The 18059-nt window shown below is 43.3% G+C and overlaps 1 protein-coding gene across 3 annotated transcripts in view; it reads right to left on the bottom strand.

Moving 5' to 3' along the window:
- Nucleotides 1-18059, bottom strand: part of RARB (retinoic acid receptor beta) — a 323548-nt gene that overhangs the window by 16979 nt on the left and 288510 nt on the right. For all 3 annotated transcript variants that reach the window (XM_086742686.1, XM_086742687.1, XM_010121458.2), the window contains one exon: nt 5079-5239. In XM_086742686.1, the coding sequence (XP_086598812.1) occupies nt 5079-5239 (161 nt within the window). The remainder of the gene's footprint in view (nt 1-5078; nt 5240-18059) is intronic.

Raw genomic sequence — 18059 nt, 5'->3', positions numbered from 1 at the left:
GGGTATCCATCTGGAAAAAAAGACGTTGCATGAAACCAGCAAGTGTGAACAAAATCTTCATCAGTATCATATGAGGTTACTTTATCACGCTGCGGTACCAGCAGCGGGAAGTTTGACATGTCTTCTATTAAGAGTAATGCACGGCGGTCTTAACAAATGTAAATCTAACTCACTATTATGCAAACTGAAGAGAAGGGGCAGTTAATAAAATACAAAATAACTGGGTGTTTTATTGTGCCCGGTGCCAGATCCCTCAGCGTTGGAGCTAATGCGGTTTGCACATTATCTCTGAGATGCTACAAATGCAAAGAGTTTTAACATTTTACTTGGAAATGAGTGTAGATGCCAGCGACACAGGTTTTTAGCAGCATTTCTGAATATGTAAAACCAAAACTGACTGCATATCAATGTATAGGTTGAGCAATGAAACACGGGGTTAACAAAATCCATGTTAGAAACAGAAACTCAGATTAAATTTGCCTGGGGATCTCCTCTAACCATGCTGTGAGAAAGATGCAGACACTATGACTTTTCCTGAATATTTTACCCAAGCAGTTTTTTTGGATGTCTTTTCCAGGAGCAGTCTTGCATGTTTTTCAGGCCTTTGCACTAGCGCACATATGGTGGAACAATACTGTAATACACCCTAGTGGCATCTTTATCAGCGGAAAAGCCCAACCTTGCTATGAAACCCAATTAAACAGCCATTTTTGCCACATAAATTGATCCCATTTTTCCATCATTTTTGTTTTTTCATTGCAGGCTGCTCGATCTCCACATTAACGATACGGGATGAGGTACTCACAGAAACGTACACAGTAGCAGAATCCCTACCGTCTTTAAAATCCACTTTACAAAGGAAACAAGGCTCACAGGGGCACTCTGCCCAAATCAGGAACACTTGCTACGCCTCTTTAGCAAAAGCAGCAAGGCACTCCAGCTCCGTTGAGTTCACTGAGGACCACAGCACGTGTCTCTGCTCAGTCCCAGCATCAGGAGATACATCTCTATAGATATCTCTAGAGATACAAATATAGATACATATTCCTCTGCAATGGCACAGAACAATAGCCGTGTAACTTCCAAGCCCAGCACCTACAAAGGACAAAACGCCGCTGAGATGCAAAACCTCTTCGTTTCCAGCCAGCCAGGGAAAACCCACAGCAAGGGTCTGCAGAGTCAAAAATTATTTTCTGTTTTATCCTCCCTTTATCACGAGGCTGGATGTAACACAGCTGTAGACTTACAAATAATACCGGTCCCGAGGGACAAGCAGTATAGTTACACTCAATTATACTATAAAGTATGACATCTCCAGAGAAATTACAACGGCGCTCTCTCTTACCTGGATGACAGTAATAAAACAGATCTATTTATGATGGACTTTTGAAATCCATTACGTTTAAACAGCTTGCTGATTCTCATCATCGGCAGAACTGTACTTGCCACTGCCCACCAAATGCAACTGTTAAGTCAAATGACCCAGGGAATTTAACACGAGTGCTATTCTCCCATTATTTTAAGTAGACTTTTATTAACTATGCAAAGTATGGTAATTATTACAGATAGGGACACTTTTTCTTTTTAAAGAGCACATGGACATAAAAACCCATAACGGAAAATGCTTCTCCAAAACCGTTTGTGAACAGGTGAAAATACACAATGGGGCAAAAAATCACCACCTAACCTTTTCCTCTGCAAGCGAAATGTCTGAACAGAATTTTTTTTTTTTTACTGTACCTCTGTAAGGTCTTTTTTACCCCACTCTCTTATACTTAAAATGCTTTGCTCTTTTTAGCAACAAACAAAATCATGTTTTAAATCAGCCTGAAAGATCACGTAACCAAAGGCACACAGGGGCTGCACTTGCTAAAGAGTTTCTCCTGAGCACTGTCTCTATCGCTACACAGATGCAAAGCTCATGAAATTCAAGTGAATCCACACTGATTCAATACTCTCACTTCTCACCTCTCGCTTAAAGAATTAAATAAAAAACCTCTAAGGTTCCAAAAGCAATTTGTATGCTCTGCAGTGTGAGCGCGCCATGCTTCATGACTGCTAGCCGGCAGAACCAGGCATAAAAGCAGGACTGGTGGCAATCATCTACCCGTACTAGCTTGTTACCATCAAGAAAAGTAGAGTGACATAGGCTTCTAGCTCCCCTTGGACTCAGCACGTAGAAAAAGGGCTGTGCACTCCATTTTTTTTTACTTCTGGTCTCTATTTCAAGTGTCTCAAAATAAAAGATTATTGCCTGAGCCCTGCCATTTGATCAGCAGCTGCTGGTGTTGTCCAAGCATCGAAGCTGTGCTCCTCCGAACAGCACACACACCTTCCACCTCCTGGATCCTCCTGGATCTTGTGTCGCTGCAGAAAGGCTTCTCCCCATCTCCTGGGCTAATGGGCAGCTGGAGATGAAGATGAGTCTTACTCCAGCCCCAGCGGTACAGTGTCCCTTCCACAGCTAGGTAGAGACAGTGTTCATAAAAATTAGCTCTTAACGCTGAACTTCTGCCTAAAAAGCTGGAGTGGTCACCAGACCTTAGACAGATGAGAGATTTAAATACTCAGCATTTCATGCGTTATGAGAATGCAGAAAGAAGACAGTTCGTACTTAGCACCGCCGCTATTAGTATTGACACAGCTGTTGAAGGAAGCTCTATCGCTCTCAAAGATTCAAGGTAAGCCAAAAATAACTCTTTCAGTATAATTTTGTTATTGCAACTCGCATAGTACCAAACCATGACAAAGCAGCAAGGACTTCAGCCACGTGCAGCTAACTGCTGTGGACTTCCAACAGACCAAGGATAAAACCAAGAAATTCCTTTTCCCGATCTGTTTTGAGATCCGAATGACCAATATCCAGCCTCGGAGACAGTGTGGTCAAGTCACGCTTACTTGGGACCCACAGACAGACTAGATTCATCCGTTCATTACTTAGACGCAGGCGCCCTCAGTAAGGGCTCTGAAATTCCAACAGGGACATAAACTCATCATGGGGGTCAGTAGGAATCCAAGGTCGAAGGCATCAGTGGCAGGTGGGATATGCAACAAGACCCTCTCCAATTTCAGCCACTTGTATCATTTCAAGATCTAAAATATTAATGATACTGAAGCACCCAATACATAATGCAAGTGTATAGGTGCTCAGGTTTATCTTTCAGCCCTCCAGGATCTTTGGCAGTTACCAGCACGAGTACCATCACACCAGTTGCGGTGCACTAACTCAGAGGTGACACAGAAGTACGTACCAACGCGTTCACGTTGGGAGGTACACTGACAGATTATTCTGGGATAGCCAGGCCATTTGCAAGGCAGCCTGCGAGCAATAAACTCCGGCATGCATACCAGCTTGGCTACGCGTCCCAGCTGCAGACACACGATCACCTCTTCTACAAGGCATAAACTCACTGTCTTTGAACTGGGAAGACATTTTTCACACTCGTTCAAGAAGCACTCTTGTGTCTGCAAAAGCGTGAGAGCCTGTTTGGAAGATTTTATTTACTCCAAGACAATGACACAACCTCACATGCTGAGGGGAAGGGTGGAGGGCATTAACCCAGGAATTTCCTTGAAAAGATGCACTATGATCCCACTGTCTCCAGCTTTGCCTTTCATTATGTCACCAGCTGGCTGCTTTCGAGCTTCCAGCATCGCACGCTGCGCTAGTCCCTGGGGTTCTGCCTGTGCAATATTTACCAGCATGCCTACACTGACTGTTTCAACTACATCTCAGCTGAGCAGGGACAGCATCCCAGGAGCCTGCAGAGGACAGGGATCTTCTCCAGTGTTAACCACTTTATGCGGGTACCAAAATTAAATGTGAAAAATGTTTGTGAAAATACTTTCTGCAACATGAAAAACATGCTTTTTTTCCTAACATCTCACTATGTATGCTTGCTTCTCTTGCACCTAAATACAAAGTCTTACATCTAGACCTGAAAGCTTTGAACCTTGCACTTTGTAAACAGATGAATACGCCATAAAACAGCACCCTGCTCACTAAAACAGTGAATACTGCTGCCACACAGGGATTTGACTACATCACTCTTTGAGAAATTTAACGTTTCTTCCAGGAGCAGAGTATTTAGTCGAAACAGAGAGCAATGCAGTGACAGAGGTATTTCACCTGGCCTTTAGGGCTTGGTCCCAGCTCTCCAGCTGGGGAACTGTGGAGAACAAGGACCATGGAGGCAGGTATTTCCTTGCCCCAGCCATGCTGCTCCTCAGCTCCCGGCCTCAGCAGCGAGAGTGCACGACTACTTCACATTCCCCTGGAACAGCCAGTGCTGCTAAAACTGACAGCAAGATCAGACCCAGCAAAGTCATTCCTCTACCAACAGGACTGTAAACATTACCTAACATTTATTTTTAAGCAACTCTTTTATTACTGCATTTGCAAACTTGACATTAAACTTTCTCTCTGAAATAAATAAATATCACAGAGCTTCCCTGTACTTAATAACTTATATATGTACAGAAAAAAAATTATTTCCCTAAGTCATCCTCTGGAGAAATTCCTACAGTACTGAATTTCTTGATGGAGAGACGATTTCTCATTTCTAAAAGCAGCAAAAGTGTTTGTTGTTTTGTGGTATTCTGGTAGACTGGAAGAGGAATAAACTGCAAATGAGCATTTTGGAAAACAGTTTATATAGACATTTGATATTTTCCTTGACCTTGGTAGCTTTGGGACTGTCACCAGTAATCCAGCAGCATTTAAGAACTTTCTACACCTGCAAAGTTGTAATCCGCTGACGCACAAGCAGAGATCACATCTTTGGGAGCCAACAAATTTCTAAAGAATGATGACATGTAATTGACTCACGGACACCAAGCTTGCCTCTCGGCTGGATTAATCCTTCACTCTCTCGCAATGCCACTAAGTAATGCTTACAGTTAAGTGCAATATCTCTTCTTCAGCATATATTTGCCTCCATACCTTTTTTTTTTTTTCTTAAGGCTAAGGTGATGCAAGGAGTGCATTTACTTCTGCATCTAAAATGTCTGAAGCCTCCAGTGCACAGCTCACATCATTCAGGCGTATCCAGAAGGTATCTGTCACAAACCATACTTACCGTAGTGTATTTTCCCAGCTGGCAGAGCGAGGGGAAGGTTTCCTGGTGAGCTTTTCGGATCTTCTCAGTGAGATCATCCAGCTCTGCTGTCATTTCATAGTTTTCTGTGGACTCCTGCTTTGAAGGTTCCTTCTTCTTTTTGTTCCTATCATTTCTGACAGCTATAGAAAAAGCAGAGACACAGGTCATGTGGTTATTCAGCTCACCCCATGTTGCTCTTGCTGCTCTACTTCAAAACACCGCAAAATGCTTTTATTTTAAACATAAATTCTTTTAAGTGGAGATAAAAATGTTATATGCACAGAGAATGCTAACGCAAGCTTAATTACTCAACTGTAAGGATTAAATTCAATGATGAAACCGAACTTCCATAGGTGCTTGTGGACGTGCCGTCACACTGCCATAGCATCTACCTTCCAAGAAAGTAAACTGCAACTTCGCGTGCTCTATAAGTGTCTCAGTGACTTTGTGAGGTGGGAATTTTTCATCATATCATTACAGCTGTGCACGGTGAATGGTGAAGTCCTCTGCAGTGATGCAGTCGGTATTTTATTGGATGCGAACACCACTAAAGAAACACAGCGACTGTGTCAGTTTTTAAATTTCTCAGTATGGAAGATAACAAACCCCATATTAACACAAACTCCAAAAAGCAAAAGTTATTTACAGGGAAAGTTAAATTTGAAAACAGTAAATGAAAGAAGATGAAACACTTCAAACACAAGATCTGAAGATCAAAGGAGAAGCACAAACACTTGAAAGAGTAAAAATGGCAGTGAAGCTATCTAAAGTTGCTCGCCATCTGCTCCTGCGCTCAGATCAGCCTTCTACCTTCCCCTGGCCGTGGGGGATTACTGGAAATATGCATTGTGCGGCACTCATGCCATAATTGATTTCCCACATATTTGTGTTTTGTAATAAAATATGACAGCTGCTCCATCACCATGCTACTCTTTGTTCTTTTAATGAAAATAGCTTAATTTTACAAAACGTGCCTAGGAGATAAGTCTATGTGCGCGATACTGCCAGTACTTGTGAATTTTATCAAAAGGCTTCTTGTTAGCTAAAGCTAACGTCTTAAGCGTAACCAGATGCGTAAGGCTTTACAACAAAGCCAAACAAAATCAATCCCTCTCCCCAAAGACTCCATGTTAATATTAAACACCCCAAAGACTAAACGCTGCTGGACAAATAAAAACCAATCCTAACATTCACCAGTCTTCAAAACCTCATGATATTCAAACCAGGGCCCAAAACTCTGAGGGTGTGGCTGGTAGGCTGGGCACACATGAGGACAACTGGGGATTCTGGATGGTCAAAGATACCCCGTGGGTTCCTCAGGCCCATCTCCATGGCACCCCACATCTTCTGCGGTTGCTTCCTCCATGCTTGTCAACCACAAATGATCGCAAGCAGCAGACAAACACCGAACATTTCAGGAGAAAGAGGAGGTTTTGCGACAGTCTCACCTACAGCTTCTGTTCAAGATGTGGACCAGGGCTGGGAGGCTGTGCACCCCACTGGATGCCTAACTTCCAACACCATCAATTCTGACGTCTGGAGTAACACAGACTCAAAGGAGGCCAGGAGCGGTGGACTGAAAAAGGTACCTTCTTGTGAAGGTTCAATACTAGCAGTGCAGACAGGTTTTGGGGGAGTTGAGTAGTATCCCTTTCTTCCTTTTACAAATATCCCCCTAAAGCCAATGCCCCCATTTGTCCACTGGACCCCAGGGCAGAGCGCAAGTAAAGTCTCTCGCATTGGAAAAACATCCAGGACCAACACATACGTCTTGAGTGCTCCAATCTGCCACCACACTTCAGACGTAAATCGTAATCGCCGCTGTACTTGGGAGATAAAAGCGCTCCTTAGAAAATCATGTAAACTCCTACACAACCGCAAAGAGCAATAAGCCTTTGTAATAGAGCCCCATTTACTTATGGCTCTACGAGCTGATTGACAAATTTGCCAAACAGGCAGCCTCAGCAACCACTTATCTCAACAGCTTTGAACTCCTCGTGGAAGACAAACACGTTATTTAGGCCAGGCTTTGGAGCAGCTGCCAAGAGCTCTCAGAGACCAGGAGATAACTCTGGCAGGAACCGCGCTGCTGCTCCCGTGCTACCCCTGCACAGCTCACTCTGCAGCTGTACCTTGAAGTCCCTTCCCCTCCAAAGGCCACCAGAGAAAGAGCTGCTGGTCAATCCACATCACCAAACTGGTGCAGCTCTGTTCTCTTTCTCTTCAGGGGCAAATCACTAAAGGGTAGTAAGGGGAGAATTAACATGTCCTAAAAACTATCAGTAGTTTTTGTTCACTGTAGCTTTATTTGTACAATTCTGATAGCCTTTGTAATAACAATAAAACCTGAATAACTTTTCTCATCTGGCTTTACACATGCTTTTTATGTTTCCTACATGAGTCTTTGCTAAGGCTGCACGAGACACTGCGGTGTTTCCATATTCCCTGTAAGATAACACAATAAAGTGCTGCCATGTAACACCCAGGCTCCAAAAATATAAAGAATTTCAATGCCATTGAACTATTAGGCAGACTCAACTACAACTGTAATTCAACACAAAAAAAAAAAAAAAAGAGAAAAAGATTAAGACAGCACTATGTTTAAAAGAGCTAAATAAAAACATATAAACAGACACATTTACCTAGTAAATTTAAAAGCCATCACTGCTCTGGGAACGGGAACTGTCATAGTGCATGTGGGAAGGGTTTTGGATTACAGCTTATGCTTATATTACATAAATCACATCTTTTTGTATCTTGATCTTTACATGCATATGATCACATCAATCCCCGATGCAATTCCACTGCCTTTTAATGATGATACGCCAGTGATGAATCTGTGTCACAGTTAATGCTGCTGTGGAAAACTCACGTTATGAATTTCATTACTTGCGCACTAAATTCTGACTCGATGGCTGCATTATTTAAGAGCTCCCGACAGGGGACAGTATGGAAGCTCTCTTGCCCTGTAAGACATACTGGAAGTTAAAAAACTAAGAAAACAAATAAGGTGGTGATGTGGGAAAAGAGAACAAAAAAAAAGGTGTAGCTCGCTACGTGAGGAAGCCACGTCTCGGTGCTGCTCGGACAGCTGAGCGACACACGCCCACGCCTGAGCACGTCTGCTCCGATTCATCTTCCCGTGACAGCTTCCCTGTCCCCCCAACACACACGCCAGGACTTGCACTTCCACACCCAGAAAACGCCAAGCAGCTGCGGCAAGGTTCATAAACCGGCGAAGGCACTTTCTGTTGCCTTACCTTTAAGGACCAGCACCTACCCTCAAACGTTCATCCCCCTAACCTGATGGTAGAGGGCCTGAACCTCATCTCTTGTCCCATCCTGCCTGTTCTCCTCACCCCAGGTTTGCCACTGTTTGCCTCAGCCTCAGACACATTTTCTCTCTTCTGCGTGAAGTGATGGGCAGGGCACAAAAGCTGCAGGAGGGAAGGATGCATTTTTCAAGAAAAGTGGGGCCTGCTGTAGATGAAACTACGTATAGGAAAGACACAGAGAGCTTCTCTCGGAGGATCCCAGCGCTCTCGTTTAGGAGCCATGCAGCAATTCTCCTGCTTGAGCGGGATCATTTCAAGCATGTTGTAATGCTGGGAATCGTCCAGTCTTAAACGCAAGCCCCTCAGGTCCACCAAACTTAGTCACTGCTTGGCCTAAGAAGAGTCTGGGATCCAGCCCAAGAGATTTAGGCAGTTTCTAGAAAATCAGGTACAATTACGGAATAGCGAGTCTTTGTACTCCTCTTTGTCAAAAGGTGGCACAAATGCGTCCAGGGTGGAAGAACCTGCAGCTCACAACACAATTTTTTCAATTACTTGCATAACCTTTGCTTCCCCAGGTGCCCAGAGGATAGTTTGACAGCACCTTTCATGTATTAGAATGATTAATTGGTTATAATTCATGACTTGAAATGCTATCATTGCAGTTTTGCCTCTCTGAGATCCCCGTCACCTTTTGAAGAGCTTTGTGTACTAGTTAGCTGGTTTTGTTCCTGTAGCAACAACTACTAGTGTTTCCAGTCAGTTTGCATTCCTGTAAAACCACACTTCTCTTGTCCCTAAATATTTTGGAAGTTACTTGTTAAGCTAACAAATCTCAAAAGCGCCATAAAGCACACAGAACAAGTCAGTAATTGCACAGCTCTGTGCACAAGGCAGGCTTGCAAAAAGACTCCTTTTGTTTGCGAACGTTGACGAGGAGAGAAACCAGAGGTGAGCTGAGGCAGGAATGGTGCAGACCTGCCAACTCTTCCCTCCGGGCAGAGCCTCCCTGTCCTGCCTGCTCTCCTGCACCTTGGGAAGCCATCTGCCCTTGGGCTGCCCGGCATCACAGACAAATGGTGCCACAGGCGGCTGGTGGGGCCGATGCCCAGCACTGCACCCAGGCCTTCCAGGAGCACAGGGTGGAAACCAGCAAGCCTTGCACAGCTCCGTTACACTCACAACTTCTCCAGTTCCAGCGGCAGCTGCTAAAAATTTCTAACTCTGGCAGAAGGTAGCAGTTGTGGACAATTTCAGTCAAATATGCAAAAAGCTTACCTACGGCCACTGCCAAGTTTGGTCCATCAGGATAAATGCCTCACATATACTATGCATCACCCTACTCCCCATCACACTTCAATAAACTGTGCTCATGGTAACGAATGGCAGTCCGTAAGGATGGCCTTCACAGCAGTCATCTTGGAAAACTTCGAACCAAGGGAGAGTTATCACCCCTGATGCTGCTGCTGCTGCTGCACCAGGCTCTTTGAGCCCATGGGCAAAGCCACCACCCAGCTGCACATCACCCGGGAGCCGGTGGGAGCAGGCACAGAGATGAGGGACCTCAAGGATGTTGGTTTTCCTGTCTCCAGTATAAGAAAAGAAAGAAAACAACCATCTTGAAAGCAACACGATCATGCTCTACAAACTGAGATGCCATCAATTCAGAATGGTAAGACTCCTGTTCACATTTTAACAGCAATACAATCGCAAGCCAAATACAGCATTCAAATACGCAGGACACCAGGTAGATCAAAATAGATCGGTTTTCCTAGGTTGTGATTTCCAGATGAAATAATGTTTTCTTTAGGCAAAACTGCTCAGTCTTTAAAAAGAACAGGAAACTATCTTAAAACAAATTCCTATGCCAAAACAGCTTTGACACATGGAGAACGACTGGAGGCAAAGCACGTTTAAAACACAGAACTCTCGTTTCTAATGGACAAAGCCAACAACAAGTACACAGTCATGTAAGGGGCTTCAAATACAAAGCCGAAACATACTGAAAACTCCCTATTTTGTAGCTGATTCAGAGAAATTGACCATGTCAGCTGTTGGATACAACTACAACAAGAAAACACCTCAAATTAAGTGAGGTAGTATCCCTCTACAGACACGTATCAAAATTAGCAGGGAGCACAGAGAAATAATCTTGGAAGACACTTCATAAGCACCTGGCACCCTATCATTTTTCCCCAGGCACAGAGTGAGGCCATCTATTACAGAATTCAAGCCCGCCCCTGGTTTCCTATTGAGAAATAATGTTCAGTTATGGCAAACGTGTCCCGACCGACGCTCCAGGATCCTCAGTTCAGCAATGAGGGAAAGCACTGCAAATCCAGAGGACATCGTGCTGTTGGCTGCCTTAATGTACGCTGGTGGTATATTTTTTTTTTACAAAGGTGAATCTGAGCTCTGCCATGCAGCTTTGTATTATTAATTATGTAATTGCTATATTTTATTAGAAATATGATCTATTATAACCTTGAATATGGTAACTTAAATGACATTGAAAATTAGATTATTCTGATTATTAGAGAAGTGAGAAAGGTACTAAACATTTCTGAGGCTGATAATCAATCAGTGTATCCATCTGAGTGCAATAAAAATCAATCAGGAGCTAGTGCGTTTAAATCTAATTTTTTAAGCATGACATTTTCTTCTGAGTTTCTTTTTTAAATGTCACCCTCTTCTACAACAGTGATTGATTCTATCCCCAGGGACAGTTAACTCCAACTGTTTTATTCATTGCACTGAGCTCTTGTATCCACAGTCTTTTCAAAATATCAAATTAATGACAACAATAATATTTTCATCAGAATGTGAAATTCAGAAATACACATTCATGGAATCCAACCAGCAAGAAACATGATAGTACATTTAAACTGCTTCAAATTCCAGGGACCTTTTAACTATCAAGTAGTGTATTTTAACGCAGGAATTGGTGGAATTTTGTGTCCCTCCAGTTCTCTGTTCCCCCTCATAAAAGAGACGGCCAAGGATTTGCTTATTTAAAACATAATTCATCTAGAAATGTTTCAGTAGTGAACAATGAATCACTAGCTATAGGGAGTCTGTGCGTAATTACCTATGCCTCCAAAATAACCTTATTAGGCTATTGTAAGTATAGGGGAGACCTTTGATACCCATAGCCTAAGGGCCTCTATTTCTCCATTCATGCACAGGGGATTTATATGGTTATATCCTATTATAACCCACGAAAGCAACACATCTCCCATTTATGTATGAAGATAACTGCGGGGTTAATATATCAAGAACTGAGTTATAAGAACAGGTTTCATTATATGAATGAACGATACAAATGGATGCTCTACAGCTTCAGTTAACCGGCCTGAAACTTGATCTGTGGTTTCAAGGATCCCATCAGCCTGAAAATTTTATTTTTGACATGAAATTTGGCACCTGCTATCGTCACATCCATGAAATATTAGCAGATGGAATGAACAAAATAAGAGTTTCTAGTCCCTTGAAGAAAAACAATACTAACTGAACTCAGATGCAGGACTACAACTGGAAGGCCAACGCAGAACAACGGGCTGAGAAAATACCCCTTGAAAACAGCTGGAAGGTACGGCTTTGGTATTCTTTTTTAAAATTTATCTCAACTCATTATTTTTATTATTTCACTTTACTATCATTTAAAACAAAATATTTTCTTCCTCCTTTTTATTTTAAGAGATCCAGAAACAAAATCAGCAGCTATCACACTTCGGATACCTAGAACTGCCAATCCAAGACCTGAAAACACCGCCGAAGGAAAAAAAAAAGTGGTTCCAAAGGCTCCATATAAAGTGCTTCAGCAAGAAACAAACCACCCCAAGCCCATAAACTGTTTCCAACTGTATGAATATACCGTTAATGCCTACCTTTATACTGACTACAGTATTTCAGGACTGGTTTAAATTCTGCAGAACATGCCAAACACAATAACAACTGCCCAAAGAATAAAAATCAGGACTCCAGAAATATAAATGAAAAAAACCTCCTCTAAAACAGGTCCTAAGAACAAACGAGAAATTAAGAAGTTGGAAAACCAGAAAGACAGCAAACAAGTGAAACGAAACTAGAAGAAAATGTGTTTTGCGGCAGGCCAGGAGACGGCAAGAGGAGCAGCTGAGTCAGAGCCACGACGCACCGGGCACAGAACCCGCACCGGGGACTGAACCGAAAGCAGAATCCTTGGTCTCCCTCACCACCTCCCTACATGTTGCAATCAACGTAGGCAGAGAGACACCATTATACACTTAACGATAAACTGTTTAAATAGCATTTGCCCTGCGATTTCAATTTTCAAAGTGCTTTAATATCATCAACTAATTGCCAGTGTGAAATAGGATAATCCCCATACTCTTAGAAGCTGACACTTAAAGAGCCACCGAAGGTTGTTAGCATTAACAACTGCAGGCTGAATAAATTACTAATATTTCCCATGAAGGCCTACCAACATATCTGCAATGGAAATAGTCAATGGGTACGGCTAGGCTAAGACAAAATTCCATCTGTATCACACATAGGCCTCTCTTCCAAGTTTACTTAATACAGCCAAAAATTCCCATCTGCGAGACAGAGCATCTCCACAGGCTGGTCCCATGGTGTCCCCATGCATCTTGTGCCGCTGTTGAATTAATCTACACATCTGTCACTCCCTTCTCACTCGTGCCTTGCCCCATCTCTCTCACGGTATTCTGTGTGAAATCAGTCACTTCCTTACTCTAAAAGTAAAAAAAAAAAAAAAAAAAGCAGTTTTTATTAAGATTCACCATGCCACCTGCAACAGGTTTTGCAGAGTAATAGCAGTAATTGCCATTCGTCCCTTTCCCTGCTCAGGGCAGAAATGGGAAGGAGCTTTGGGAATCAATCACTCCATCCTGGGAGGTTTCCCAAACTCACACGGCCTCTGTGGGAAACCCACTGCCAGCCTCTGCCAGAATCTCCAAGAAAATACAACCCTCAGGGAAATGAAGTATTGTGCTTACTGTCTACCGTTTTGGCTGCCAAAATCCCAATGGATTTACTAGCAACTTCGATGGCAGTCTAGATAAAATTCTGCATACAGCTGGTTACACTGACATACTCTGGCAAACAGGAGGATGGCTTTTCTGGAATTGCAGTGTCTCAACACATTAGGTGAAAGTATAAAAGATCACAAACACAATCCGATTCTCTTCCCTACAGCTGAAGTGACCAAGTGCATATACAGCAGTTGAAAAACACTTCTAAATACTCTGCCTTAAATTAAATTTCTATTAAGCTATAGTGCGTTTGTTTTACCGCAGGCTGGGTAAAGAAAAAAATGGTTAAATTTCAAACTCTGAACTTTCAGTTAGAAGTCGCTAAGAGGCCATTAGATCTGTCTCATCTGATTTCAGCTGTTCAAGTGCCCTTTCAAGCTACCTTCTCAAAGCAACTGCCCTTTTGAGCTACAATGTTGGAAGCCTGGAAAACCAACCCTTTATGGATAACCAATTACAGGTAAAAATATCCTGGACCTGACCTTTCTCTCCAGGGTCACAGAAAGGTAAATCAGTCTACTCATCTACAGATATTACATTAATTTCTCTTAGGAGACAGTCATGGCAGTATGATGCCTTGAAACCCAGAGAAACTGGGCTTATCCAAACTCATCAATTCAATTTGTTGGGCATTATCGTGGACCGCTGATGGCCAGGGAAGTGCACGGCTGTAAACTAAAACCAGACACCGCACTCTCTTCCTGCCCGCTGCCTGGCCTGGCTGTAGCTATTTTATTTCTCATCCTCACATGCACAGAGGAGAATGACATGACTTGCTTTTTTACTTAACTGGAAAGCTACCCACCATGACAAATTGCAACCTCTTTCTTGACAACGCCACCAACAGACTCCTTCAACAAAACAACTTTCCATAATAAGCACATTCATTCAACATAATGAAGGAGTCTCGGCTACGGGACAAATTTAGGCTTTTTGATTATCTATGATAAACCGGACTTCACGAGACAGCAAATGGAAAGGCTACAATTCTGTCAGGGGAGGGGAAAAAAAGAGGTGAGCTGGAAGACCCCTTCCCTTTGCTCGGCTCCCAGAGCCACAGCTCCCCAGAAGGAAGAGTAGAAGTTCAGAAGCAACACCAATACAGCCCACCACCTCCATTTCTCCCTTGTATTATGGCTGGTTTCATGCAGTGAATGCAGTTCGGCTTTCCCCAAACAGGGTTCAATCCTACATTATTTACCAGAATTAAAAATAACATCCCCAACTTATCACTACTGCTGTTTTTGTCTTGCAGTGGTGCCACTCCACCCATCGCAGCCGTGTCCCATTAAAGTAAAACTACAGTAGCGTAGTGGGAGAGCAGGTCTAATATCTGTATCTGCAGATGGATAACACCGCGCTCATACCTAAGTTTCATTTCTTTGTTTTGCCCCCAAGGCTAAATTCCACATTCGTACCTCCTGGTGCCTTGTGCAATTGTGTAAAGGTGCATCTAGCGAGAGAGCTGCCAACTGACAACACATCTGAAGAGGCTTGTGTGTGCCGTGTACTTCATCAAACACAAAGAACACATTGCCTCCCGCAACCGTAAATTGAGCTCATGAAGGCAGAGGAACAGTTGTTCCCGGCACGTTTTAAGAAAGGGAGCCGTAGTCTTGAATCGCAGAGTTAGCCTGCGTTACAGCCTCGGCAGCTTGCAGCCCGGGCCTCCCACTAGGCCAGGGATAATAAAAGTAAAGAAATAGCTCAGATACTATTTACCTATTCCTCTGAAGCTAACGTGGAAAACATGCCATTATGAACTTACGCAAATTATTTCCTAAGGACAAAGGCTTGTTGATACTTCTACTACTTAAAGAAAAAAAAAAAAAAAAGATCAGGAGGTTATTTCCAGTTCTTGACATGCCAGGGCTGGCCCTGAAGCTGTGAGCATGGGGGACGTGGAGCGTGCGGCTCCCCAGCCACGCTCAACCTCCCTGCTCAGGCCGGAGCAGACGCTGAAGGACCTGCTCCACCAGGAGAGGCGGCCCGGGAGCCAGAGAAGGGAAGAACTGCCTTACTTAACCAGGTGAACCTAAAAGCACCTAAAAGCAGAAGATCAGCCAAAAAATCTACTGCTTAAGCCTCACATCTATGTGCGGTCCAACACAGCTGGTGGGCATGCATCTGCACCTGCCGGTGGGCTTGGTCTGCAGCTGGATCTAATTTTTTAATTAATAATGCCTGTCATTAAAATTGTTGTGCTGCAATACTAAAAGAATGGTTTTACCAAATGCTAAAATAACATGCTGAAACAATACTACTGCATCTGACTGTATTTTAACATTTTGTTTGCTGCTTCTCCCTTTCCAAAAGCTGAGTAATCAGAATAAGCAGTCTGCAAATACGTCGTTGGGGTGGGGTACTTATTTTTTGGGTTTTTTTCCAGATTATATCGTCCCTTTTTCACAAACTGTAAGCTAACGAAAAAGAAAGAAGTGAGGTCAGGAGACTTCTTTTTCTTTCCATCCACAGGATTTCGGGAAGGCCAAGCCAAGCCAGCAGGCTCTGGGAGTGCCGGGCCGGCAACGTCACCGTATTCCCGTAAAAGCCCCGCTGAAGCTGGCAGCTGACACCAGTAAACAAGTTTATTCAGTTTCAGCTTTAGCATCTCACTGCCCACCCCAAAACGCTACATGGGTGAGCTGAGGCACTTGAAACGTGTCTCAGCCTCCCAGGTTTTTCTTCCAGCAAGACGGCTCTTCCCGCCCGTGTGCGGTGTAACTTGGCGCCAAGCCCCAGCGGGGCTTAACCTGCAGCCGCCAAAGCCAGATCTCCATGCCCAGGATCTCCGCGCCTGGGACAGCAGCAGGCTTTAACGCGACTCTTCAAAGCAAGGAGTGCCTGGGAGACAAAGGCTATTGCTTTTGTGTTTAATAAACACTGCTCCATCCATAATTCACACGCAGAAATACTGCTTTTCATCTACTAATGCAGGCTCTCTGGACATCTGTACTCCTGCTTTATGTAGCAGCAGAAGCACCGTGGCATTACGAGGTCGAATTCCCTTAACACACCTGCAGCAACCTCAGCTGTTTCAGCGCTCACGTTATGACATGAATCACTCCATAAACCTGCACCTAATCATCAGACTGTCTGTTCTGATATATTTTATCTTTTATGTACAATGCCAAAGAAGTTCTTTAAAATACGTTCCAACTACTCATTTAAAAAAAAAAAAAAAAAAGTAAAAAAAAAATCACTTTCTTGTCTGGGACTTAAGTTCTGAAATAGCAGTAAGTGGACCAGATTATTCAAAAATAAGGCGTACTAGTAACTACAGGACTAGCTTAAAGAGCTTAATTCTGCCAGACAGGTCAAGCAACATCAAATCCTGATTTCTCCATAAGATATTTAATATATCCCCAGAAAAGCCAGTACACAACCTTGTTACATTAAGTGCTTTCGCAGTACGCCAGACCAGCCTGATGTAGTGATCATACAAGGAGCAAAGCAGACAGACACTTGTTTCCAGGAAACAGCAAGATACTAAAAAAAGCAGCCTTTTTATTGTTGATTTGAAATCAAAGTGATTACTGAGGCCTCTGCAACTTCCAGTGCAAGACTTACTGCACACAAGGGAGTTCATTTTGAGAAAGCAAACAGGCAGCAGGTCACCACAGAGTTAACTCAATAAAATAATAATTTCTACTTGGATAAACTGACCTAGTTTTCCCAGACTTCTCTATGAACACAAAGGATGCAACGTGGACGTGTGATGACCTCTGAAAGGGAAGCCGAGGACTGGGCAAGGAGTCTGAATTCAACATACAGCTGGCCCTTAACTAAACGAGGGTGGTGGTCTCCAGCTGACATCACAAATGACTACCCAGCACAGGATTAACCGGCATTACTAGCCGTTTGTACCCCCATCTTATCTCATTGATGCTGATGACAAATCTTTCATCTCCTTCAACATGTGGGATGGGGCCCTGAACTCATCATACACAGGTTCAGTACCTCCTTCCAGTAAGATGGTCTTCCCCGAGACTGTGGCAAGTGCCTCATGCAAGACGCACTTTACAGAAGGCTTTTCATGAGGTCCTGAGGATATTGTTCCTGGGCTACAACTTGCATGGGAAGCACTGACTGAAAACTCGGATTTCCAAAAGCAGAACTTTATTCAGTTCCTGAAAGAGCCGATGAACATCCACCTCCCCAGGCAGCTGCAGGAACCAACAAGGATCCTTCCTGGCCCCCCTTGTAACTCAGCCTGAGATTTTGCAAATCTGAACACAACACGGTATTGACAATTCTGCATTTTGGGATTCAACCTAGTGTTATTTTTCAGCGAAGCCCTGTTGTGCTGGAACACCTCCAACCAGCTCAAGTTAAACAATTTGCCCAGAGAAAATGTTCAATGAAGGGGAAACACAAAAGTATGCACAGAAAAAGGCCTGACTCCCCCTCTTTTCTAATCCATCACACAGCATTAGAGATTAAATACTCATTAAAAATACATATAATAAACTGTTAAGACAGGATATCTATTGATTCCTCTTAATTGCCCTATTCTTCCCACACCCTGGTTTCTAGGGAATATTTTAAAATGTTCCTTCAGCATTATTGCAAGGCCCATTTACCATAGGGTTATCTCCCCACCTCGTCTCTCTAGCCAAGAAAGAAGACCCCAAAACTCATGGGGCTTAATA

This window comes from Chlamydotis macqueenii, chromosome 2 (assembly GCF_036417535.1).
Source record: "Chlamydotis macqueenii isolate bChlMac1 chromosome 2, bChlMac1.mat, whole genome shotgun sequence".
Lineage (NCBI taxonomy): Eukaryota > Metazoa > Chordata > Aves > Otidiformes > Otididae > Chlamydotis > Chlamydotis macqueenii.
Note: the sequence above shows the minus strand (reverse complement) of the source record. Positions and strands in the feature narration are given on the sequence as shown.